At 41.5% G+C, this 26,798-nt stretch overlaps 1 protein-coding gene across 5 annotated transcripts in view; it reads left to right on the top strand.

Annotated features, from left to right (window-relative positions):
• Nucleotides 1-26,798, top strand: part of SORCS1 (sortilin related VPS10 domain containing receptor 1) — a 485,789-nt gene that overhangs the window by 395,420 nt on the left and 63,571 nt on the right. For all 5 annotated transcript variants that reach the window (XM_028513157.2, XM_028513156.2, XM_028513155.2 and 2 more), the window contains exons 14-18: nucleotides 1,207-1,314; nucleotides 2,755-2,872; nucleotides 4,357-4,487; nucleotides 7,629-7,742; nucleotides 20,290-20,461. In XM_028513157.2, coding sequence (XP_028368958.1) covers nucleotides 1,207-1,314; nucleotides 2,755-2,872; nucleotides 4,357-4,487; nucleotides 7,629-7,742; nucleotides 20,290-20,461 — 643 coding nt within the window. The remainder of the gene's footprint in view (nucleotides 1-1,206; nucleotides 1,315-2,754; nucleotides 2,873-4,356; nucleotides 4,488-7,628; nucleotides 7,743-20,289; nucleotides 20,462-26,798) is intronic.

The following is a 26,798-nucleotide window of genomic DNA, read 5'->3' as shown; positions in this document are numbered from 1 at the left end:
CAGATGGTGACCACATTTGCTGTAAAGTGTCAAGGTCTACTAGAACGTCATTTATACCTTTGCTCCATTAAAATTAGATTGTTACCTACAGGAGGAGGAAAGGGGATCGTGAGAGAGGTAAGGAAGGAGAGAGGGATGGAGGGGAAGGGAGAGAGAATGAGAATAAATTCTGCCCCTGAAAGAGGAATTGCATTATAGTTTTTAAACGTGATGATGCCTGCTCCAGAGCCTTGTTCTTTCAGAACCATCGTGGGTAGAATGGTATAATCCCTGAGTGACTTAACTTCTTCCAGTCAGCTTTCCCAAATAACAACCCCTGGAGTGTATGTGTTCTGCACAGAGATCACGACACTTCTGTTCCTGGTTGTACTTCCTTAGTTTCCTGCTTGGGGGCGCCATCCAGCAACTCTGCCTGCCGGTCTTCCACAGATGGACACACATGCACGGCCGAACTTCCAGAGGGGTTTCTGATAGACTCCCTCCATGTGTGTTTTTGAAAATTACTCTCTGCACATGCAAGTTTGCTCCAAGTCAAAAGCTTGCTTTTCCCTCCACTGTTAGTTACTTCGGTGACCAGAAGGAAAGCTGCAGAAATAAGAGAAACAGAGGCTTAGCCTGGAGAAATGCATCCCCAGAGAAGGGCAGGGCCGAGGAAACATCCCCTGTGAGCCTCAGAGTGGCAGGCTTCTCTCTTCCTGCGCTCTAGAGTCTGTCCTTCTGTCCCCATTCCTTCGGTCAGTGAGTCAACCAGGATTTATGGGAGTGTGAGTGGGGTTCTGCTAAGTCTCTAATCACTTGGAGGTGGCTAGGTCAAGTCCATCTAAGTAGGACCCCTGAAGTCACTGCTCTCCAGAATCACCTGCGAGTCTTGCTGCTAGAGTGCGATTTTGGAGAGAGTCACACTGAGATCTAAGATCTAATAAAACATCAAAATTTCAAAACAAATTCTGTTAAAGGCTCATTATTATTCTTGTTTCATGCGGCTTTCCCCTTGTCAATGTTATAACACCCCTGGGTCCCAAACTGCCTGGCTAACTGTATTTCTATCTTCTGATGAAATTAAGAACATTTATTCAAGGCTTATTTTGACAGTGCCTTAGGTACTTTTAAAATGTATGCTCTCCTGCTTGATGGTATCTTTCCTTTGAAAGGATTATTTTTTCCTTCTGTGATCTGATGACTGTTATTTTTTTTTTCTGTCATCAGGTTGAGTTTTGATGAAGGGAGATCTTGGAGCAAATACAGTTTCACATCTATCCCACTTTTTGTGGATGGGGTTCTGGGTGAGCCTGGGGAAGAGACTCTAATCATGACGTAAGTGGAAACCAATGATGCCTTCTAGTGTTGTTATTCATCCAGAAACATGTTTTGTGGCTAAGTTTGCGCACTACTGTTCGGTTTGGAGTTTCCAGCCAAGCCAGTCCATCTGATTGCACGATTCCCCAGCAAAGAGGAAAGAAAAATGTCCGTAGCCATTTTTCTCACCTTCTTTCTTCCTCTCCTGAATGGCCGGGGGAAATTAGAAGAGATCATTTCAATAGAAAATAAAGCTATACATTTAAAACTTTAATGAGAAACCAGCTCGACAGGTAGAAAATCACAGGCGTGTACGGGCGGTTTCACTTTAAGGCAAAGGCTTGCGCAAAACCCCACACAGGCTCCCGCGTTTCCCTGGCTCCTTCCCTAACCCAATTGTGAGGCAAATTAGGGAAACCCTGAGAACAATCTGTTCTTGTGAAATTGCATTTGCTCTCATTCTTGTCTGGAAAGAGATGATCATTAATTTGTGGGCGACTTGATTAATGACTTGCCTGCCTATGGGGTTCCAAACATCGACTCCCAATGCAGAATATGAAATTGCGCTTTTTCCTTCCCCTAGAAAATTAGACATGGAAGACGGAGGGAAGGTATTAAAGCAGTTGATCCTGTCATCCATGGAAATGTAACAATCAAAGCGAATAGTTGTCTTCCCTCCTGTTTGTTTGTTTTTTTTTAATGATAAAAAAGATCAACACATGTTCAGGATGCCTCATAGCTGCACTTTAGGCCATGGTAGGCACAGCTAGATCAGCCATTTATTTCATAATTTGTCTGCATGTAATTTTTATATTTACAAAACACAGGTAGAAAAGCTGACTGATGAGGCTGCTTTGTGGTTTTTCTCCTGACCTGCAGTTAGTGATTCAGACACCCCGTCAGATGTCTGAGTCTTTTGCAGCGAGGAGAGCAGGATGCGCAGTGCAGGAGACACTCGTGACCACTTGGCCCCGCTGCCCACTCTCCCTAGTGACTGCTGGGGAAATAAAATAGCGTGGAAACCATGGAAACCATGCACATTAGCTAGAGAGCCTAGAAGTACAATCTCGGACCATGCAGAATACTGTATTTGTGATTGTTTTCTCCATTATTGATTGATTGATTTTTTTTTTGTTAACCATTCAAGGACATAATATATAGAAATAGTCTTTTCAGTCAAACACCCTGGCTTCTGACTCTACCCGATCTTTAGTGATCTGACATTGGTTTTTGCAATTAACAGAATTCTTGGACCCTCATGTTGCCTGTACGTAATGTGGAGCCAGTAACAGGAACCCTCTTCAGAAATGCGTTTTGAGGATTAAATGATATGATCAATGCATTAGTGTGCTTAGCACTATGCTGAGCGTATAGTAAAAACTCAGCAAAGGCTAGCTGCTGTTACAACTGCTGGCATTGTTATTATTGCGATTATTTTTATCCTTATGAACTCTGTAGAGTGTTCGGACACTTCAGCCACCGCTCTGAATGGCAGCTGGTGAAAGTGGACTACAAGTCCATTTTCGATAGGCGGTGTGCGGAGGAGGACTACAGACCTTGGCAGCTGCACAGCCAGGTAGGAGCAGGAGCTCGGGGGCTGAGTGCTGAGCGAGAGGCACGGGGCGTGTCGGGGGAGAGCGAGTCATGCGAGTGTAGGAATCGGGGCTCTCTAAGCCCATCTAGTGCTCATCTAGTGTTCTGTGTTCCACAGCAGTGAACAAACTCTACATTTTACAGCTTCTTGTGAAGTAATTTCTGTTTTTATTGTACTAAGATATAATGAGATAAAACTCAAATGCGCTTGGCTTAGACTAACAACTGGAATGAAATAGCAACTCAGCACGGGGATCTAAACATAATTTATCTGAGCGCATCTTGTGGAGGCAGAGCGGAGGCAGGGGTGAGCAAAGGACCCAGCAATGCAAACAGAGCCATAAAACAACAAAACGAGGCTCTGTGAGTAGTGCTAAGAATGCCCTCTCTCCCCGCTGCTGTGACTCCCTGGGATTAAGTGGTGCTTCTCACCTCTTCCGAGATACTGGTGGTACAAGAATGAATGCAGAATTACCAATAGGAAACTTCCCTTCCCCCTGACCCCTCAGCTCTTCAGCTCATGACCCAATGTTTGTGTGAAAGCCCCTCTCCTCAGATTTCCCCAAGCCACAAGCCATCCCGCAGGTCTCTCAAATTACATGGCGGAGGCTCTGGCTGCCAAGCTGTCACTGTATTCAGACACAGCACACCGTTTGCCCCAAATCTAGCCTTGAGTGAGATACATGCACGCAGACGTGGGAGGGAGCTGCTGAAAGTGAGCTTGCTCAAGAAACACAGGCTATGGTCTTAGACGAAATTCTGTTCTGACATGTAAAGAAAGCTACATCTGACCGTGTGGCTGCATCAGCTGAATCACTCACTCTAGTCAGAGACTCAGTAAATTACCACGCATTTGCATGGCTGATATTTTCCCCTTTGGGAGACAGAAAGCATTGTGATATTCAAAGCTTTTATTTATTTTGCAGAGAAACACTGAATTTAGTTATCTTGCTTGTCTGCTAGATGGATATAAAATTAGTGTATAAAGTTGTATGGGCAGAAACATCATAAATTGGGGCGAAATGGATCTTTATATTTCTTAGCGATGCTCTTCTTTCATATGCTCACAAATGACCAAGTGTATGAATCTTCTCTTGGAAGATTAGAGACTTCACTTAGGAGGATTGAACTTAATTATCACAGATTTGTTGGCAATACACTTGTTGTAGGGCTGGGTCTTAATTATCCGTGCGTCCCTCACAGCCCTGTGCCTAACACCTTGCCAAGGAAAGCTCTGCTGGACCCCTGAGGAGTTAAGGACCCGTTTAGACACACCCTCAGTGCTTCCTCCGATTGCCTTATGAGTCACGTTCTATGCTAGGTCCATAGACGTGGCAAACCAAAAGCTGTCAGCACGGAGATCACCAAGGTCCAGATTTTGGGGACATCTCCCTGAACTGCCTGATGGTGGAGCAACGAAGCTCCCAGTGTTGTACCAAAGTGCATGAACTTCTTGTCTCTTTCCAGGGGGAAGCATGCATCATGGGAGCAAAAAGGATATACAAGAAGCGAAAATCAGAGCGGAAATGTATGCAAGGAAAGTACGCAGGAGCCATGGAATCAGAGCCCTGTGTCTGCACAGAGGCCGATTTTGACTGGTGAGCGTGTGCCCTCCTCCCACGGAGTCCTTCAGTGTACCAGGCCCATGGGGGCCTTAACAAAAGCTGAGATTTGAAATAATAGTGACAAACATAGGGCCAAGTGGCAAGCCATGTATTGGAGACATCATGGCGTACTTGTGCATGTGCATATGGAAAAACCGGGAGTTTCTTTGGGCTGAAAGAGGATTTAGAAGGTGGTTGGTAATTATCTTCATCTATGTGGTAGATCTCCGGACAGGAAGGGAGACCAGGTCCACCCTGAGTTGCTGCAGATGGCAGCAGTGAACACTATACGTGGACTTTTCAGAGAGCAAACATATTTGTGCTCAAGGTTAAACTTTCTAGAATCTTTGGTTCCCAGGTGTGGAGCAGTGGCTTTCTTAGTCAGTAAATTTTCTATCTCTGGAAGTTTCCAATCAGGGGTTAGCTGTCTTTTGCTTCCATGAGCTGTGGAAGGTATTTCCAAATTTGATGTAAGGAAGGATTCAGTGGCCTTGCCAGTCTATGGCTCTGTGATCCCCATGTTAAAGAAGGCGCCCCCATTTACCTGAAGTGAGCTAGTTTAACTGGAAAAGTACTGAGGTGTTAGATGTTAAATAAACTCGGAATGCCATTGAGAGTTTCCTGGGCATTTAGTAAGCGGAAAGCTAACTTGTGGGGCCAATGAAGCCCTTGCTTTGGTCTAGGTCAGTGTTTAGGACTCAGGTGAGGTTGAGAAATGACTGAGAATGGGAATTCCCTTGATCATATCTGTTTCATTTTCTGCTCCCTTTTGCCCCTCATATTTTTTCCTTTATAGTTCTTTATATGTTTTTAGTTTAGAGAATGCAGTTGCTAAATATGTAGGCCAGGGTTCAATGATTGACACTTACCTGCATGAACAGCAAAGTCCTTCCTTTAACAATTTATTTTGAGCTGTGTAGCAATCACTGGTCACATCTCTGATTATGAGTGATCATCAGATTATCAGTGATTGGGCTGAGAGGTACTATGTACACACACATCGCATATCTTAGAAAAAGCACACCTTCTCTCATGAGACACCTCTGAAGGTGTTGTCCGAACAAGTAGTACTGGGCAGGCCTTGCAACACTGACCATCAGCACGCAGACGGATAACCCAGGGCTGTCCCCGTCTTGCTGGCAGACAGGTTGTCAAGAGCCAGTGCTGGACCTCCAGGCTCAGCCAGAGGGCAGCAGGGCTTATTACCTTGGAGCTCACAAGGGATTCTGCAGGAGCTCCCCAGCCATGACGCATGTGTTACTTAGTGCAACATTATTACACTGACAACAATACTTTATCCCTATCCTACCTTGTAGGACTGACACCCTGAAATACATTTACAAGGAAAATGTCCCTGGATTTTTAACTCATCCATCACATCCCTCTTTTTGAAGCTGGAATGTTTCTCCTTCCTCCACTGCATTCAAGGAGAGTTTGTAAAGGAGGTTAACATTTTATCTTTGTGATTTAACTGTTAGCTTACCAAATTGTCATTCTTGTGCCGAGAGCAAATGTATCCTCTCATAGAAAACCAGGGGGAAAAAGTGAGGTGAGATGTTCCAATTCCCTGATTTCACCTGGAAATATTTCTTCCTTTGGGAATCTTTTTCTGTGCGGTTCCAAAATGAGCTAGGCTTTTGTCATTGTTTTTGTTTTTCTTTTTCAATTTGAAGCGACTTTAGAGTGGAAGGAACACAGGGTGAGAAAAGCAGTAAGGTTTCTCTTCTCCCTCACTTCTCACACTCCTCATTCTTGGCCCAATTCTTGTATTCACTGGAGACTGGAGCCTGCTGCTCTTACCATCAACTGGAATGTATTCTGAGAAATGGGAAATGAATTGTGAATGAGGCTATTGTATGCTCTTCTGCCTCAAGGGGATTTTTGCAACTGCATAATTTCTGAAAATATTTTGGAAGGCTTACCATGACCTCTTCGAGCTTCGACCAGTAGCTAGAGCTTCCTTGATTTTACTTGACTGTAGTATAGTGAAAGGTGGTTGTCCCTGAATGTCCCCTCTTGCCTTGACTCTCCCTTGGACAATCCCCGAGGTGACCTTACCTGTCCTTCTCCAACATGTGTAAAGTAATTCTGTGAAATGAATGCTGGGGGTCCTGTAGGCATCAATTCTGAAGTCTTCCTGCCCATGCTGTGTTGAACCAGCACCAAATCCAGCTCGTATGTGCAGAATTTGAAGTGCCAGCTGCCTGGTGACAGGCTCCTTAGCTGAGCCTATTTCTCCCTTCTGGACCCTCGGGTGCCAGCATCTCACCTCCAACACACAGATGGGCCAATGCATCCTATTATTTGCTGATCACTGCCCGAGATTTGTGCATGCCGAGGTGCAATTCGTTGTCATCCTCTGCGCCCACATTCATCTTCCAAAAGCCTAGAAGAACAGGCTACTGGGAGGCCCCTGGAGGCAAGAATGAGAGGAGGCTAAGAGAAAAGGCTTTGACTCTCTCCAAACTAGAGAGGAGCTTTAAAGCGCTTAGTCCTGACTTGCAGTGCTAACTGACGAGGATAGAACTTCTCCTTGGGGGAATGCTCACGACACCCCTGAAGGACATCTCCTTTCCCGCTGTGACTTTGAAGCATATGGCTTGTGCACAGACAGACCTGGCTCGGCTGTACACGGTGGATCCAGATGTCTTGGAAGAGCACCCCAAAGACATCAGCAGTAGTGAGGATCATGGCACATGTCTGCTAAACACTTCCGTGAAACTTTACCCTGGAAGTTGAGCTTCCACCAGAGCCTGCGTACTAATTATGTAGCTTTCTCTAGACCAACCACAATCAGTGCTGTGTATCCTCCTAATGAGAGCATGATCTATTCTCTCGGCTTCAGGATGTTTCCTTGGAATAATTGGACATTTGAGCCTTCCTCGCTACACAGGCATCCTCGTGGCCTCCAAGCTGGCATTTCTGAAAATGGGTTCTGTGGGCTATTTCATGGGTCATTGATAGATATTGCATGGGGGGGGGGCGGGGAACCCATTCTCGGACAGGCATCGATTCAGTGAACACCTCTTTTTTGACTAATTGACTAGCATCGAAGTTGGCTGTGGACTAACGTGAAATTGTGCTCAGTGATGTTGCCATGTACTGAAAGATTTCCCTTGGCTCTTTCCCCGACAGTGACTATGGTTATGAGCGACACAGCAATGGCCAGTGCCTGCCAGCGTTTTGGTTCAATCCATCTTCTCTGTCGAAAGATTGCAGCTTGGGACAGAGTTACCTCAACAGTACTGGGTGAGTGTCTGAAGCCGTGACCTTGACCATTCAGCCCTGGCTGCTTGTCAGCACGTGTTAAACTGACGGAATTACTTCTGGTCAAAGGTCAGGCCTGTTTCGTTACAGCACAATTGGTTTGCTTTTGTTCTTTTTAATAATGAAGCACAGAGTTAGATTAATAGTGCAAATTTCATCTGAGAATAAAACCCTAGTGGTAAATAAAGAAATAAAAATTGGTTTGAAGGTGATAATGATACTGTATAAATTGCTTCCTTGTTTGATACTTTATTTCAGAAGTCTGTTTTCTGGTACCTGATGGTTAAACAACAGCTTTAACCATTAACTGCATCCCTAAGAGGAAGGCCAAATACATGTTTTGTACCTGCATTTCCTGGGTTATAGACGTGGACCCTAGAGTCAGAAAGGGAGCTCCCGGACTTTGCAGGAGCATACTAGTCTTAGCAGGAGTGCGTTTCCTTTTCTGTGTCCAATTTTGACACATCTAAGGCATGCATTCTGATCCTTACAAACCTGGAATCAGATTCTAAAGTTTTGGGTTCAATGTTATGTATTGTAGCATTTATCCAATATTATTTAGTAAATATCAAAAAACGGAAACCATTTCATCAGTTTTCCACAAGCGTATTTGATGTTTATAGACTTAGAAAACAGCACATGTGACTGATTTGGATTCTAATTCAATCTGCAGAGAGACATTTTTTTAGCCATTTGAGAACATTAAATATGGACTGGTGATTAGGTGATGTGTTAGTATTTTCCAGAGATATGTTTTTATATCTGGAAGACCAGGTGCACAGAGAGAGAACTCATATATTTTTATGGGGAATTGGGTCACGTAATTATGGCGGTGGGCAGGTCCACACCCCAAGATGTTCCGGGTACGTGGCAAGCGAGAGACCCAGGAGACCCGACGGTGTGTTTCCAGTCCTTGTCCATCCGGAGGCAGGAGAACCAGGAGAGCTGGCCTTCCAGTTTCTGGCTGAGGGCCAGCAAGCTCCCAACCCAGGCAATCTGCTGCCTCCCTCTGATGGCGAAGGCAGACCAAGCAGATGTTCAGGCGAAGGCCGTCAGAAAGGAGCGCTCTCTCTTACTCTGGGGGAGATCGGCTTTTCTGTTCCATTCAGGCCTTCACCAAATGGGGCGAGGCCCACCCACGTTGGGGTGAGCTATTTGCTTTACTCAGTCTACTGACTTACATGTTAATGTCACCCAAAACCACCCTCCCAGAAACACTCAGAGGAATGTCTGACCAAATATCTGGACACCCCATGGCCTTTGCAAATTGACAAGTGACATTAACCATCATGGGTGACATTAGGTTACATCTGAATCTAAGCACTATATTATATTTGATATTATAATATCAAATAATGATATTGTGATATTATATTAACAAAATATAGTTATATACTTAGGGATGATCATTGTAGTTTGGTTAAGGCCAAAGACAAAAAAAGCCTTATCTTTTAGAGATAGATAACGTCTGAGATTTTCTTTAAAATGTTAAGAAAGGGAAAGGTATTGGTAATTTTTGAAGATGTTAATGGAGGCATGGAGGTTTATTATACTCTTTTCTCACATGTGTATGTATTTGAAAATTCTATATTAAAATGTTAAAACGAGAAGGCAAGGCAGGAGGAGAGAGAAGGGGGGAGGGAGGGAGGGAGGAGGAGAGTGAGCTGCAGGCATTTCGCCAGCAGGCCAGTCCTACTCGACCGTTTCTCCTCTCGTTTCTCATGCCGGCTGCAGGGCAGGGCTGAGGGCTGCCAGCGCTTCAGTTACATGCTTCCCTGTATTGGAAAGAAATTAAGTTTTTATATTTAATTAAAAACAAAGATTACCAAAGTAATATTCAGGGTCCAGCACAAATAGCGCCTGTTTTTTATTATAAAATCATAAGCAAGTAATTCTGTAACATAACAGTATCACACTCAAGCACACCAAGTGACATTTTAGGTGAAATGTTCCAATTAAAGCTATAAATGATTACACCCATATTATTAGCCTGCCAGCCACACTCAAGCAGGCATGGCTTCTGCCGGACCCCGTACAAACGAAGGGGAAAAAAAACTCAAACAAGTATTTCAAGTATCATTTTCTCTGATGTTTTGGATCCCTAGAACCTTGAAGAAATAAATTGGGATTTCTTTGATCTGTAACACAAAATCAAGGAAAAATACAAAACAATAACATCAACAACAACAAAAAAAATGTTTTTACAGTGAGTCAGTGGGGTCTCCAGCACCTAATGCCCTGGGGAAAAAAATTGAGAGGCTGATGGAATAGATAAACTTTTATAAATAAGTTATAGCTTAAATAACTTAAACTTTTATTACTTGCATGTACCAGAATGTCCAGGCCTTGTAAACGGCATCGGAAACCTCTACAGCTAATTTCAAAATTGATTTTTTTTTCCACTACCTCAATCTGTCAAGGAAGTTATATTACTCTCTCTTTGGTATTGATGAAAAGGGGCTGAAGTACAGAGGAGTCCCAATTGTTTCAGATGCTACTGAAATCCCTAGGATAGGCAGAGTGAATACACACACACATATACATGCCCGTACATGCACACAAAGCTTTTCAAGTTGCCTCTAAATAGGTTTCACCAGTCTTTAGGCAAACTCAATGCGTGAAATCCAAATAAATCCTGACGTATATAAAATAAAGGATCAGAGATGCTAAAATTATAGTGTTCTATTCAGTGAGAGTTTTCATCTATTCACTATACAATTACAATTAAATTTAAAAATGTGACTCAGTGGTCAGTGTCCAGGTATATCCATGTTTGTCAATGTGATTATGTTTATTAATCACAGAATCACAAGCGTCACTTCCTAGGGCTCAACCTTCACTCCGAGAGGTTTGTTCATGTCAGCGGGTTTTACATGATAACATCTGACCCTGATGGGCTTTTAAGTACCCATAGCTCCTGATTTCATCTATTCCATGCAAATTTTTTGCAAAAAAGCATCAGCATCAGTGAATGAGCTTGCGTATGAGAGCATGTGGTAAATACCAGCCATCCATGGGTGTGGCAAATGCCCTGCTCTTAAGTGTAAGGTGCTCCCAGGTGAAGGAGTGACCACCCACATAGGGACTGGTGGGCTAAAGTGTGTGTGTCTGAGGGGGTGACAATAGTAACCTCACTGGTCAGTGTGCTGTCTACACACGCTGCATTCGCACTAGGAATGAGAGGACCCTCAGCTGGGACAGGGGTCTGAAATTGTCTTCAAAAAAGGCCTCCTCCCATAGATTTCTCCTTTACAGTGTCTGTGGCCACTTCAGGAGTTGCTAAGAGGTACAGTGTAGATGGAATTAAAAGAGAACTGTCTGCCTTTCTTCACGTCGCTCCAGCCCCAGGCCCCAGGCTCCACTGAGCTCTGTGCTGATTCATCGGCACATTGACACAGACTCGGGATTTAGCGTTATAGCCACTGCAGTGCTGCCATTAAGCACCTCGCTTTCTATTTAAAGATATTCCTTCGCACAAGAAATGTCGACATAGTTTTTCTATAGTTTAGAAGTCCATTTAGATCAGCACCCCAATCCGGCCCCCTTTTCCACACAACTGTGACCTGGCTGATATGTGTGTTGTCCGACACTTTTCATCTCCCAGTGAATAATTACTCCAGGAATAAAATACACCAAATTAATTGGGGGACGTTATTTTTATATGTGATTTTCTAATAGATACATTGTTCTTTTTTATTCAAAAACGTATCTTCTACATCCTTCCAAGTCAGATTATATGAAGTACCTTCTACCCAATTACTTTTCATCCCATGGGGCCGAAGCACCTGGGTTTCTCAGTCACCCCTTTCTATGGGCATTTTGCTGATGTCCTGTTTTCTGCCACTGTAAACAATGCTGCAATTAACATTCTCACACCATAATCATTGCTATTAAAAGCATGCAATGATAATTAGTCTCTTTTGGCACCTGGAGGTATTTTTGCTGGTGGTTAAAGCAAATTCCCCCCAGCTCTCTGGTTGCCCCTCAGACCTGTGGATCCAGGCTTTGCCAGATCTCTCCCCGCAAGCGTTGAACACTAGCCCCCTGCTCGCACACCTCCTTCGAGTCCTACACATTAGAGACTCATTTCTCCTTTAAAACGTAAATGTCGATGGATTCTGCAAAGCTGAGAGGAAGGGTAAGCAGCATTTCCCAAATTAACAAGGTGAGGAAGGTCATTTTAGTCAAAAGAAGCAAGAGATGACCTGGGTGAAAAGGCCACCAGGGCATTTTTCTCAAGAACAAGCCTTGGTGTTAGTGCCTGGAAGCCTCTAGAATTCAGGAGCCGCCGTGTACCCTAAGTGTTTCCAATGCCAGTTTCAGCCCATCCATGAGCATGGTCTGCTCAGTGTATACGGAATCTATTAGCTTCAGGCTGGGATGAAGCACAGAGGCATCCCAAGTGCAAGGTCAGCTTGAAAGCAGTCCCTCCATACATGTTACTCCCCAGACACCTCACTCACCTCAGAGCAAAGCACACGTGTGGTCATGCGGTCAGAATTTGAACGGAAGGGTGTCTAGGAAACAAGCGTTTGTTGTCAGTTAGGCCAGAGAAGCAAATCTTCCAACATCACCTTTCTGAGAGTTTAGCTGAAAGCATGCCGGTAAGCCTTCCTTTTCCTTGTCTTCTCTTTTTTTGCAATGCCTCACTCTATAAATGGTTTTGTGTGCTTTCACAGTGAGCTTATTACCCTGTATACAGAGCAGCGTTCTCAAGTTCACTCACTTGCCCATGATGGAAACATTCTAGCACAGGTCAATATTATGCCCAGTAGAAATGCTCTTTTAAGGAGATGGCAAAATATTTATCAGCTTCACTATGCAGAATGGCTGTGCAATTTTTGTTTCAGTTCTTGGCTAGCACTCAGAAATGCTAGTTGGAGTAAGAGCTGAAATGGGTGCAAGATGTCCCTCCAGGACACTGTGGCCACTAGTCCTTAGTCCTTGGCCCATGGAGCAGCGTGTGGGCACGGTTCTTCTGTGCTCCCCACTGTACCCTCCCTGCCTCTGTTCACCCTTTGCCCTCACACCTGGCATAGGCCCCTCCATGCAAAGCAAGGAGGCTGGTGCAGGGATGGAAAGGGAGTCCAGCCTGTTATGGATGGAGAATGAAATATTATAAAGGGGGGATGTTTTGTTTGGTAAAAAAACAGTTACTTTGGAATAACTGTTTGAATCCAATCTCTGCCATTTGCCATTCCTTAGCAAGTGACTTCCTTTCTTTGAACCTTAGTTTCCTAATCTAGAAAATGTTGATATTTGCTTTTGGGGTAAGTATAATACTATATATAAAATATACAGCAAAATACCTAGCATACCTAGCAAACAGAAGTCACTTTACAAAATGCACATACCATCACCAGCAGTCATCAAGTAAGGGCTGCTCTGGAATAAAGGAAAAAAGAGGGGGAAGCATGCTTTTTATCGTGTGTGTATATAGTCCAGGCATTTATTAAAACTTCACAGCCACTGTAGTACTGCGATCTAGGACATATTCAGTCTAAGCCTCTGCTGTTTCATCTGTGACACAAATAATAACCTACACAGACTTATAAAGCCACGTAATTAGAAACCACTGTACTACAGGACACGTGCCTGGCCCTCGGTACCACTTAAAGCAGAGCACACCTTTCCCTGATTAGTGAGCAGGTTCCTTTTGTTCAAATGGAGTGAAGTCAGTGTGCATTTGTGTGCATTCTTACATGTTAGTGCTGAAAACACCCATGTCACTTCTCACTGTTTTCTCCACTGGTGCCTGCATACATCTCAGTTTGCACATACACAAGCACGAGCTCATTTAGTTGTGCTTGCGTGTGGTTATATCTTGTTTATACTGTTTGGGATCCAGGGAACGTGCTGCAAATTTAAGCTGCCAAATTAATGAGGACATTGCTTGTTTCACGCCAACCGTAAAAAATTCTGTCAATATAAAATAAAGCGGGTATTGGGCTGGTTTATTCTAAGAAACCAAGATAATCTTCTCAGGGGAAAGATTTTTTTTCTTCCTATTAAGCTAGAGATATTTCCAAATGTGTTTGGAAAAAAAAAGCGTGTGTAGAAATTTCTGCCTGTGGAGTTTCTTTAGAAGAGCCATTAATTCTTCCTGGACGAAAGTAAATGATAGAGTTGATTGTTCCTCAGGGTTAGTTTCTCAATATACAACAGCGATATTTACTCAAGAAGCTTAAAAATGATTTTAAAATAGCATTGATTTATTATACAATAAATTAATATATATATATACACTGTATAGTATATACATATGCACACTACATATACACATACCCACAATAACATTTAGTGGGACCAGGAAAAAAAAATATATATATATTTATTTATATACGTTTGTGTGTGTATATATCTAGAGAGAGAGATAAATAGATATATGTAGATATATAAATTCTAGCAAAATAGTAATCTTCATATAGTCAACATTCATTTGGAATACTTTAGATCCTTTCTATAAACACATTCCTCCCTGCATCTGCTATGAAGATGCTTAGATACTGGCTACCCTGCTATTGCACTGGCGTTGCTATTTCCAGGGTCTTTGGGGGCTTCGGTTTTCTCCCAACTACATTCATTTCTGTTCGTGGTGGTGGCGGGGTGGGGGGGGTTGATGTTCAGTCTGATCACCTCAGCAAGATTTATCAATGTGTGTCTCATGGAGGATAACTGGTTCTAAAAGCGGTGCATGTGTTTTAAAGCCCACCGGAGGGGCATCACTCGCATTATTTACAGACGCCACACTGCAGGGCCTCACATACCTGCTTTCTAGCAAAGCACAGGGGCAGCTCCCAGCAGAGACTCAACAATTGTTGCTACAAAGTTGACTCTTTCGGAGATCTTTCTTCGATGTGGTCTTGCATGTTTTCATGGATGGTATGAGGGTTGGGAAATAAAGGTTAATGTCACCATATATGAAGATCCTGTTCCCATGTAGCAATTCTTGCCCACATGAATGGTGTTGGCGTTAGCAATTCTCAACCAAGCGGTATGGCATAGTGGGAAGATAACACTAAACTCTATCCAGAGGTGCAGAACTGCTACTAGTCCCCTGTGTGAGCCTGGGAAATGCTCTAAACTGTATCTCCTTTCCCTTTTGTGCAAAGTGAAGGGATTGTATTGGGTGATCTTTGAGATCCCTTCAGGCTCTGACATGTCCATATCTAAATTGAATTGATTGTTAGGCTCCTAGGACTGCAGGTGCTCAAAAGAAGGGAAAATTTCTTACATAAATCAGTTATACAGATAGTTGACTCAGATAGTGGACTCCATGAGTCATTCTCATGATTCTCGATTTTACGTGGTTTTGTTTAGCATTGCTGTGTGTCCCATCCCATCAGGTTGGCATTTAACACAAAGCCACATTCCATTTGCTGTTGAAACAAAATGACTTGTGTTTCCATCCTGCCACCTGCAAGAAACGTTTTCTTGCCTCCACTAAGGACCGCCTCTGGACAGTCCCCAAATTCCAAGGTCTGCTTACTCAGTTCAGGGGAAAAATCCTGAGAACGGTTGCCTTGAGGAGAGAAACTTGGAAAACCTGCTTAGTCAGCCACGGAACCCAGTTCTTTCTGAATGTTGATGTCGCGTCTACTGCACAAGATGGTTGTTAAGTGTGGGCACACCGAGTCCAGGAAGAGTTTGAGGCTTAGCCCTACACTGTACTCAGAACTAGCCCCCTTCCACCTTCCCAAGGCTTGTTGCATTTCTTCTTTCGTTAAGTCAAGTGTCATTGTAACAAAGCTGTTTTTTCCTTGAAAGCAAAGGCATGTGTAGTACAGTCCAAAATATTAAACTATATAAATTCTTTTTAAAATTTAATCGTTACTGTATTTTTCCCGTTACCATTTAGTGCCCTTATACACCCTACCCCTAGCAATCACCACACTTGTTTTGTGAGCTCAGATGAGGGACTCTATAGTTCAGGGTCAATAAGACTGACCTTGGCTGCAGGAAGACCTCGAGTGTCATCCAGCTCTACCATGGTTGTCGCATGCGGTAACTACTGTGAAAAAAGGGAAGAGACAACGTGACAGAAAACATGATTTCTAAGGTGATTTTTAAAGAATGCGTGGGAGCTAGGCAGGGGGGGAGAGCATTCCAGTAGAATGAACAGCACAGGCAGAAGAAGGCTTGCAGACGCCAGGGTGGCCTGAGCGTGGGAACCGTGTCGGACAGTGGCATGAGCTGAAGCTAGAAAAATACACTGAGGCCAGATCGTGGACTCTACTTGAAACCTGAATCATACCCCTTATGAATAAGTCCACAGTAAGTTTTGAATGATTTTAAGAAAGGAATTATCATGGACAGATTTGATCTTAGGATGATCTTGGCAATAAGAATATAGCTCCTATTTTCATGGAATTTGCTGTATAATAGCAAGTTCATGTTTAATTGTTTCAATACTACTATTTTCAATAACTTTTGATATTTTAATATTTGTTAGGTTCTTACCACGCACCAGACTCTGTTCTAAGCCCTTTTGAATCCATTATCATACTTAATCCTCCCAGGAGCTTTATGAAAAGATTCTGTGATTTTCCCTATTCTGCAGGCAGAAAACCCAAATATGAGAGGCAGGTTGAGGAAATTGCCCAAGTTCGTATAGTGTGTAAGAGCCTGAATTCAAACCTGGGCCATCGGATCCTACATTAGTTTGAACCAGCAGGGCAGTGGTCTCGGACCCTATATGCACATGAGAATCACCAGGGAGCTTAAAAACAGAAACAAAACACAGTGATGCTCAGAAGTCTTGATTAAATCATAGTTCCTGGCGTTGGGTGTTTGACATCAGTTTATTTTTAAAGTTCCTCCCGGTGATCCTGAAGAGCAGAGAGGGTTTTGATCTGCTGAGCTCGACTAGGCTGCCACCTTACCGTGAGCTACACAGCCATAAACATCTGTATTCCACCCAAAATCACAAGGTAAAAAAAAAACTACTAAGTAGTAAAACACCAGTTTTACTCTCACGAAGAAGAATCATGGCCTTATCCTTCTTAAGACTGGCAGGCAATCGAGAAGCAAAGTCAAAGAAGACAGAGGTAAAAAGGGAAAGTGACAGAGAGGTACCAAGATGGGAAGGAGGAGAAGAGCTGAAATTGGGGTTACTGAAGTAATGAGACACTATCTACTGATGAGCGGTTGATAATATCAGAGGCACATTTGCAGAACGTTTCCTTTCCAGGGATTGTGCAAAGAGAGACTCCCTTGCCATTACAGATCGCATTTCTTCTCGGTAGACTGAAGGATGCTTTACCCACTGACTGCATCCCAGTAATATGCAGAGCTTCAGTCCAACATAATCATAAGTCGCTTTGTTATTGTGGAGGTAGCAGCCCCATTTAATAACATATTAAATGCATTATTCATTTATGTAGCTCAGACCCAGAGACAGCTGCTGGTATGAAAATAGGAACATTCGGTAATGCAAAAAGCAGGTGCGTGCTTACTTGAGTAAATTAACTCTGTATTTCTGCACAATTTTCTTCTAAATTTAAGGGGCAGGTCTGGTAGGGCTAATGCGATGCCATTTTCATCCAGGAAATAAAATGGTTTCAGAATGGTTTTTAATGAGCGTTTAAAAAAATTACCAATAGTCTCTCTGTGGCAGAATCCCAGGGGGGATGGTTCCGTGCTTTGGATTTAAGCAGAACTCCTGTTGCTACAGGATTCAGGGAAGCCTGAGGCAAGGACTGGTCAGAGCAGAGACAAACAAGAAGGATGTTCCCTTGCTGATGGGGACAATGGTGATGGTGAGCCCATGCCTCTGTTGCCACTAGCCAAGACAGAGGCACAGGTGTGCTTGGGTGCTAAGTGATTAAAAATCATAATCTGCCTTTCTTCTGCCTGGTGCCTTGCCTCAGAAACGCACAGGGAGTTTCTGACTCACAGTTAAATTCACTGAGATGCTGTAATTACTGTATGACATTGACAGCAGTTTTCTTGCTACCATTGCTGGTACCAGAATGCCACCATTGTGCAGTGTCAGTGGCATTCCTTTATTTTTTCTCCCACATGCCATTACTGTCTGTTTTAATCAGTGCATACTCACAAGCACATCCAATGGAATTTTAAAAATAGCCAATGAGGGACTGTTAGAAATGCTCAGGCATAACAATGCCCAATCAGAATGGGCAGGGATCTTAGTGCAGGAGCAGGGCTTTGGAGGCTGCCTGCTTGTGCTAGTTGTTAACCCTTTAGTTCCTGGTCTGTGAGGAGAAGCAGGGATTCCAAAGATAGGGATCAACACTGCCAGGTTGGTGGGTGAGGTGTTGGGGCAGTGGTAATAGCCAACTACTGTGCAGATATTTCATCTTTCAAAATGATACAGTCATCCCAGTGTGGACCTCCTGATTATCAGTCTAGCATATTCAGGGCTCAAGGATGCCCTCAAGGAGCTTAAAGTTTACTGCCATACACAGGAAGGCAGTTGACAAGGCATAAATTGATCCCTATCAAGTCAATCAGAAGGATTCCTTTAAGCATTTAAAGGAGGGATGATATTTCTCCATTTGAAGAACCTGTACGGTGTAGTGATAAAAAGCAGATGTGTTCTAGAGATAAATTGTCTAGGGTCCTGGCTGTGTAATCTTGAGAAAATTAGTTAACTTTTTTGAATCTTCATTTATTCATCTGTACCTTAAGTGTAAGAATACCTTCCTTATTAGAGATATTTTGAAGGTGAATGAGAAAAGTCTTGTTAAGAACTTGGCACAATAACTAAACTAAAGCATAGTAAGAACTCTCTATGAACGTCTTACTGTCTTGCTATGTTACTACCACAGTCAGGAAAAGACAGGTGATAAGCTGTAAGTGGAAGCGTGGGCAGCTATGGAGCATGCAGGAGGACACAGAGGCAGAAAGAGCAGAGAAGTGTGGCTAGAGCAGAATGAGCTGATTGGAGAAAAAGAGTCCAGAAAAATAGGATGAAGTTAGCTCATCGAGGGCCTTCTGCACAAGGCAACTGGATTTGCAACTTATCCTGAGGACATCTGGAAGACGTGAAAGTTGTTAACAGGTAGGAGAAATAATAATAGTATTAAATAAAAATAATTGGCAATATTTCCCAAGCATTTGCTAATTGTCAGAGTGGCTTTAAGTACTCTGTGTACTTTAATCCATTTAATCCATACAACTCCCCTACAAGGTGAGTTAAAGACTAAAAATTGACCTTGTAATGATTCATTGTGTTTGAAGCACTTTCTCCGGCAGTAGAAAGTGCTATTTGACTTTTGCAACCATGCATTGAGCTAGTCAATTCTGAAACTCAGGAACAGAAGAGAGAACCTTTAGATCTGAAGGGATTAGAAAACAATAGCCTGCAAGCCAAATCTAGGACACAGCCAGGTTTTGTAAATAAAGTTTTATTGGAATGCAGCTGCATTCATTCTTTGCACATTGCCTCTGTCCACTTTCACTCTACAACCAGAGTTGAACCCTTGCCACAAACACCATATAGACAACAAAGCTTAAACATTTACTCTCTGGTCCCTTATATAAAAAGCTTGTCAACCCCTGGTCTAGAAGGGTGGAAAGATCTTAGGCTTTGCTTCCAGTCTGAGCTCTACCACCAATTATAGACAGTAGTCTTGGGAAATCAAATATATGAGTCCATAAAGTAGTTACTGTAGACCACACACAAAAAGATGATGAATAGGTAACACTGAACCTGCAAAGCCTTAAAGGTTAGTCATCCTCAAACCACAGATTTAATTTTTATGAATTTGATCAATTATACAGGGTAAATTTTTAGGATGATTCATTTTTTATTTTTTGTGTTTTTTATTGTTCAAATACAGTTGTCTCTATTTTCCCACCACCACTTTTCCCCACCCCACCCACCCTCATTTCCCACCCTTGATCCTACCCCTCTTTGGCTGCTGAAACAAGAAGAAATAAGCAAAACGATAGGAAGGATTTCCTCAATCAGCAGACTGAAGTCTTCTTACCATGAGATTTCAATGGTTTTAGACAGTATAACCCCTCATGAAATATTTGATAAAAACTATGAAATTTAGCCCACATTCTGCATTATGTCATTACTAGAGCATGCTCCGTGAGATGTAATGTTAAACCATGTCGTCCCATAACAATCTATTCTTTCTCTGAATTGCAAATTCCTTTTGCAATATATATTGCTACTCATTCTAACCCTTAATTGTATAGCCCTTGAAGTATCTTAGATCACCCACATAGATCTCTTCAACTAGATTATAAGTTTAGTGAGGGCAAAGACCATTTCTTCTACTGCTGCGCGGTTCCCACAGCTCTGAAGTGAAACAGTTCGTTGATTGGCGAGGTGAATGAAAAAAGTACACGAAAGTGCTAGTAATAGGAACACCATATTATTATGAGGATTTGTATTTCTGTTGGGTGTTTTATACGACTTAGCTGTCATCCTCAGAGCTACATGAATTGTAGTTATTGGTAGCCATCAGGACTAGGCAGTAGGTCTAGTTTAAAAAATTGGGAGCAATTCAAATTATAATGAGCCCAGTTACAACTTGACCTTCTCTCCATGTAGGTACAGGAAGGTGGTTTCCAATAACTGCACTGACGGAGTGAGAGAACAGTACACTGCCAAGCCCCAGAAGTGTCCGGGGAAGGCCCCGCGGGGGCTCCGGATCGTCACTGCTGACGGAAAGTTGACAGCGGAACAAGGGCACAATGTCACTCTCATGGTGCAACTGGAGGAGGTAGGGCCGACTTCCATCTCCCCTCTACCTTCTGCAGCCAGGGTTTTTTTCCCTAAGAAATCATGGCTTGGTTTATATATCTTTTGGGGGTTTGCTGACATATTTTTAACTTGATTAAATTTTTATTTCCTTCCACCTTTAGTTTCTTGTTGTTATCATGTCACCTTCTCTGATGCAATTTTTCAATTGTTTTTATTTCACTGCAAGTGTTCTTCACTTCCACTTACTGTCTCACTTCTTGGGGGTTCTTTTTGGATTTAATCTTGTCTTATGGCACTTTTAGAAAAATGTTTTTTTCCAGAATACATTAATGCTTTTTTAAAAAAAATAATTTCACAGCCCTGGCTGGCATAGCTCAGTGGATTGAGCACGGGCTGCGAACCAAAGTGTCGCAGGTTCGATTCCCAGTCAGGGTACATGCCTGGGTTGCAGGCCACGGCCCCCAGCAACCACACATTGATGTTTCTCTCTCTCTCTCTCTCTCTCTCTTTCTCCCTCCCTTCCCTCTCTAAAAAAATAAATAAATAAAATCTTTAAAAAAATAAAAAATAATAATTTCACATACACACATTCTCAATCAACCTAAAAAAATACCAGTGCCATTTCCCTCTCCCAGCCCGAAGTCTTGGGTTTTCCTTTTCCACAGGCAGCCTGCTGGGTCACAGGTATACCAGAGGCCCTTCTCAACACGATCCAGCATACTTTCTTTGGCAATTGAGAATCTGTGCTTTTGTGGGACTTTGGAGATATTATCATTATGAGCATCTCTTTTTTTCACCAAGTCGTGGTTATCTGAAGTTTCTGAATATTTAGAAGACAGATAAGATGAGACTTGTATCATGTGTTTTCGGATAGACACAAACATTTTTGTCATCTTGTCAATGAGGGGGACAGTCTCTGAAGGATACACACTTCCATTAAATGATCTCGGTTATTAAATCAGACAGCCCTACTTCCAGCCATGTTTTCTGAGCACCTAAAATGGAACCAGCACTGTGTGAGGCCTGTGAATATCAAGGAGTTTTAAAAGTTAATGATGTCACTAGGGTTTGGATTCATGACAGTGACTTCCGGCTTTCTCTTCTGTGAGGCCAGTGGCATTCAGTCTTTCATGGGCATAAGAATCAGCCCGGGAGTCTTTTAAAACAGTTCCCTGGGCCGCATCTCCAGAAATTCTGATTCACTAGGTTGGGGTGAGGCCCCCAAATATGCATTCTTTTAACAAAGTCATAAATTATACGTTGTGCTTTAAGGGAAAAAATAGGGCAAAATCAAGGGGAGCTGAGTAGTCTGAGAGGCTCTGGAGTGTGGCTTGAAGATGAAGTCATTAGAATTATATGTTAGGTTTGATCAAAATTGTTAGTGTTTTAATTCCTGTAGGAAAAACAAAACAACTGTGAAACAAGTTTGAAACTCTGGCACAGGCCATATTGGCGTTTCTTGTCCAGGGACCACTGACAGAACCACCGCTCTAACTGGATACTGCTTTCTGTTATCTCCTTAACAAGTGCCTTTCAGCCGTACCCAATCTTCAAAATGCTAAGGTCCCTGCAAATTCCACAGTAGGAACTAGAAAGATAGAGGCCAGTTTAGGCCAATTGGAGTTGTTCGGTTTCCCAGAACAAAACCTTTGGGGACTTCTGCCTGAGGCTGTGACAGATCGGCTAGCAGCAAACCAAACATGTGTGTATAGAGAGAGAGCATGAGTGAGCGTGGAAGTCAGAGTCAGAGAGACAGGGACAAAGGAGGAAAACAAGTGCCGGAGAACCATACGGAGGATTTGAGAAGCCGAAACTATTTTCTGGAACGATCAGAGTTTCATAGCGGTGAGTCCAACATGTTGAGCTCTATTTCCCTCAGGAACTTTGCCAGTGCATGCATCACACTGCATCAGAGGTCACATTTCAGATTCCCTGTGGAAGTCCGAACAGAAAGTGTTAGCTGGGCAGTACTGAAAGCTAGGAAGATAACCATTGGTTCTGGGGCCTACCAAGGCAGCTGGGGTGGATAAGGTCACATTTCAGAGAGAAGGCAAGCACAGAGTGGCAGCACAGTATTCTGTGCCTGTCCCCTCCTTGACTTATTTGACAATATCGAAGTGACACAGGCAGAGAAGGAGGTAGTCCCCGAGAGGATTAGAAGGTAAGCTTAGATTTTACAGGTATTGCATTTTCAGGAGATAAAAATGTGAGTTCAGACACTGTCGAGGAGGAGAAACCTGGTAAACAGTACAGGACCAGGTTAGGCTCCCGAGACTCCTGCAAAGCTCTGCCCTAGCAGTACAGACAACCCAGAATTAGACCAGGCTCTCTACACCCTGAAATCCCACCTGAAGTTATTTCAGTATCCAAATAGTTTAGAGTGATTTTTCCCCTACCCTACATGCCTGCCAGAAGCTAAAAAATAAATAAATAAATAAATAATAAATCCGGGGGGTAAGGGAATCCTCTTAAAGGAAAATAACACAAATCAGAGACCTTATCTATTTTTTTATATAAAATGTTGGGCATTTATTTTTTGGAAAATATGGCTATATCAAGAAATAGGATCAAGGGTGGAGGAAAGCAACAGAAAAGGAACAAATTAGCTGATACATGAGGACCCTTGAAAGAACAGTTTTCTGAAAGGTGACTGATACGTTTGTGAGTATGGGGCAAGACGGAAAATTCACCCTCCAGCAAATCAGTAAGAATCAGTAATTGAAGGGAAATTGTAAAAGCAAAGAGAAAAGAACTGATACTAAGAACTTCAGTGGGTTTCCAGTAAATTGAAGATGAATAGAGGATCCGTTCATGAAGAAATGACAGTACGAAATAATGCCATTTGTAATGTATGAGAAAAAGGATAGAAAATAGAGAAAAGAAGTACCATATTTTTCGGACCAGGAGATGCACCTAGGTTTTAGAGGAGGAAAATAGGAAAAAAATTTTTGAAGCAAAAGATGTGGTAAAATATTTAATACCATAAATGAAATAATTTCCCACCAATGTAAATGCAAACAGAACTCAACAGCAGCATTAACAACCATTATTCCTCCCAAATTTGTGTGGGGGGAGGGTGGGATGTGAGTCTTATAGTCTGAAAAAAAAGGCTAACAGAGGTAACTGGAGTCCCAAAAGGGAAAGGAAAGATAAGGAGCCAGAATAATTTTGAAGAGATATTGTCTGAGAATTTTCCAAAACTGATAAAAGATATTAGCCTATCAAACACATAGATACAGGAGAACCACCAAACTCCAACCAGACTAAATACAAAGAACCACTCTCAGGCATCACATTCAAATGACTGAAATCTAAAAAGAAAGTGAAAAATTTTAAAGTAACCTTAAGAAAAATGGAAGGGCATTTTTGAAGTGCTGGGGAAAAAATCAAATGTGACAGTAAAATAAAGATATTTTTCAGATGAACGAAAACTGAGATGAGTCATATAGGCTGATTTCTGTCAAAAAAATACCACGGGAACACTGTGAAGTATCTCTAACCTCAGGTGTATCTCTGTACACCTGAAACTAATATACAATAATATTGAATGTAAACATTAATTGAAAAATAAAATTAAAAATACTAAAGGTAATTCTTCAGCATAAAAAAGATGACCCCAGACAAAAGCATTAAAATAATGGAAAGAATCAAGAATAAGAATGAGTGCATATATATGGGTAAATTGAAATTAATAGTAACACTGCAGACCAAAAATGATAATCAGCTATGTGATTTAAAATATATATAAAATTAATACATGATATAGCGTGTAAGTGGAATTAATTGGAGTTAAAATATGTTCAGGTCCAAGAAATATCTGTGAAGAGGTAAAAGTAGTCATTTATATTAGACACCAACATGTCCAGAATGCCCGTTTTAATATCTAGAGCAACAACTAAAAGAATAGTAAGGCAATATTTAATTATCAAGTTTTGACAGGGAAATTGGAATAATATTAAAAATGCTTATCCAAAATAAGCCAAGGAAGAGAGAAAATGAAATATAATACAGTTGAAAAAGAAAACAAATACTGAAATGTACATTGAAACCCAAATATTATCAGTAACTATATGAAATAAGTAATTAAGGATTTCTGCAGCTCCCTTAAAAAGTCTGTACCTAATGTAACCCAAGACCATGAAGCTATACCATAAGTTCATTCAAGGCTCTGATTCAGCCTGAAAAGATTGTTTCAAGTAGGGGCCAATGTTTACATATTTTCCATATGCATATCTAATTGACCCAGCACCATTGAAAGACAGTTATTTTCACACTTAATTGCTATGAGCTTCTGTTGTAATTGAATTGACCATATATGTGTAGGTAGGTCTCTTTCTAGACACTTTGTTCCATTGGTCTGATTTTCAAACCTGTGTTAATGGCTCATTTCGAACACATTTTAGTTATTCTAGATTTAGAATAAATCTTGATATTTGGATATATAAACCAAAACACAGACAGATAAATGTATACACACACACACACATATATACACACACATACACGTATAACTTATAATAGCATCAAAACACAACTCATACCTCCAGACAAACCTAGCAACATATTTTCAATAGCTCTACACAGAAAACTGCAACTCGCTTGGAAAGAAATGGAAAACTACAAGTGAATGGAAGGATATACAATGATCATGAATTAAAAGATGCAATATTTTGAGATGTCAATTTTTTTCCATATGGCTCTTAGATTAAATGCAGCTCCAATAAAAACTTCAGCATGTTTTGTGGGTTATAATTGACAAGATGATTATAAAACTTATATGAACATTCAAAGGCTCAAGAATAGCAAAGACAATCGGGAAGATGACCGACATGATAGGATGACTTACTTTCCCATAAATCAAGATTTGTTATAAAGTTATAATTCAGAAAGTGTAGTGATAGCAAATATACATATCCCCTACACAAACAAGCCGACCAGGAAAGGCAATAGAGAGTTAAGAAACATATCTACACATATACACCCACTTATTTATGACAAATGGGGCATTGTAATACAGTAAATTAATTATAATATTTTCAGTAAATGGTGCTACAACATTGAGTATCCATGTGGGAATGAATACATGAAGCTTGACCTCTGGTAACACACACACACACACACACACATACAAATGATTCTAACCTGATTGTCACTCTGATTTTGAAAGATAAAACTAAAGTGGTCAAAGGAAAGGACAAGAGAGTACCTTCATGACCTTGGGTTAGGCAAAGATTTTTTTAAACAGGAAACAACGCACCAAGTTTAAAGAAGAATATGGGTTAATTAGACTACATTAAAATTTACAACTTCTTTTCTCCCAAAGACACTGTTCAGAAAATAAAAAGGTAAGCCCCAGAGGGGAAGAAGGTATTTGTAATACATAATTTGAATAAAGGGCACATGCCCAGAAAAATATAAATAAATCTTACACGTTAATAAGAAAAATTGTGCCAAAACACTCGAAACTGCACAAATGACTTAAGCAGTTTTTTTTCAAAGACGGTAACCAAATAGCCAGTAAGCATATGAAAAATTTCTCAGTGTCACTATTCAATGAGGGAATGTAACTAAACACTAATCAGATATCACTGTGTACCTATCAGAAGATTTATATTTAAAAATATTAGTACAAATATCAAGAGTTATTGAGAATGTGGGGCAACTGACCATTCATACAGTGCTGTTTTAAGTGTAGATTGGCACCCCCTCTTTGGAGACCTATTTGCATATTTTCATATAGCTAGCTGAACATATGTACAACCTATGACTCAACATGCCCACTCCTAAGTATATAATATGTATATGAGAAATGCATACAAATGTGCACCAGAGTATATGTAAAATCATGCACAGCATAGTTATTCATAAGACCTCAAAACTGGAAACAAATAGTCATTAACAGTAGACTGGAGAAATGAATACAGTATACTTATAAAATGGAATACCAGACAGCAATAAAAAAGAACAAGCCACTGCTATATACAGAAATTTGTATGAATCTCATATCCCATACTGAACTAAAGAAATCAAATGGGAAATAATCATACTGCATGACTCAGTTTAATTAAATTGCAAAAATAGGCAAAGCTAAATTATGCTGATAGAAATGAGAATAATTGTTAGCTTTGGAAGGAGAGTGATGGGGTAGAATTTGAGAAGTACTGGCAATTGTTAATTTCTTATGGTTTTTAATGGATTCATTTGCTTTTAAAAATTTGTTATATATTCAAATTTTGCATATTTTATGTATGTTATGCTCAACAAAAAGCTTACTTAGAAATCATTTTGGAAATTCACACGAAATATAGTGCTTGTATTTAGGTTTTTAGGGAAGAAAAGGGAAAAGAAAGGAAGCT

This window comes from Phyllostomus discolor, chromosome 5 (genome assembly GCF_004126475.2).
Source record: "Phyllostomus discolor isolate MPI-MPIP mPhyDis1 chromosome 5, mPhyDis1.pri.v3, whole genome shotgun sequence".
NCBI classification, from domain to species: domain Eukaryota; kingdom Metazoa; phylum Chordata; class Mammalia; order Chiroptera; family Phyllostomidae; genus Phyllostomus; species Phyllostomus discolor.
Note: the sequence above shows the minus strand (reverse complement) of the source record. Positions and strands in the feature narration are given on the sequence as shown.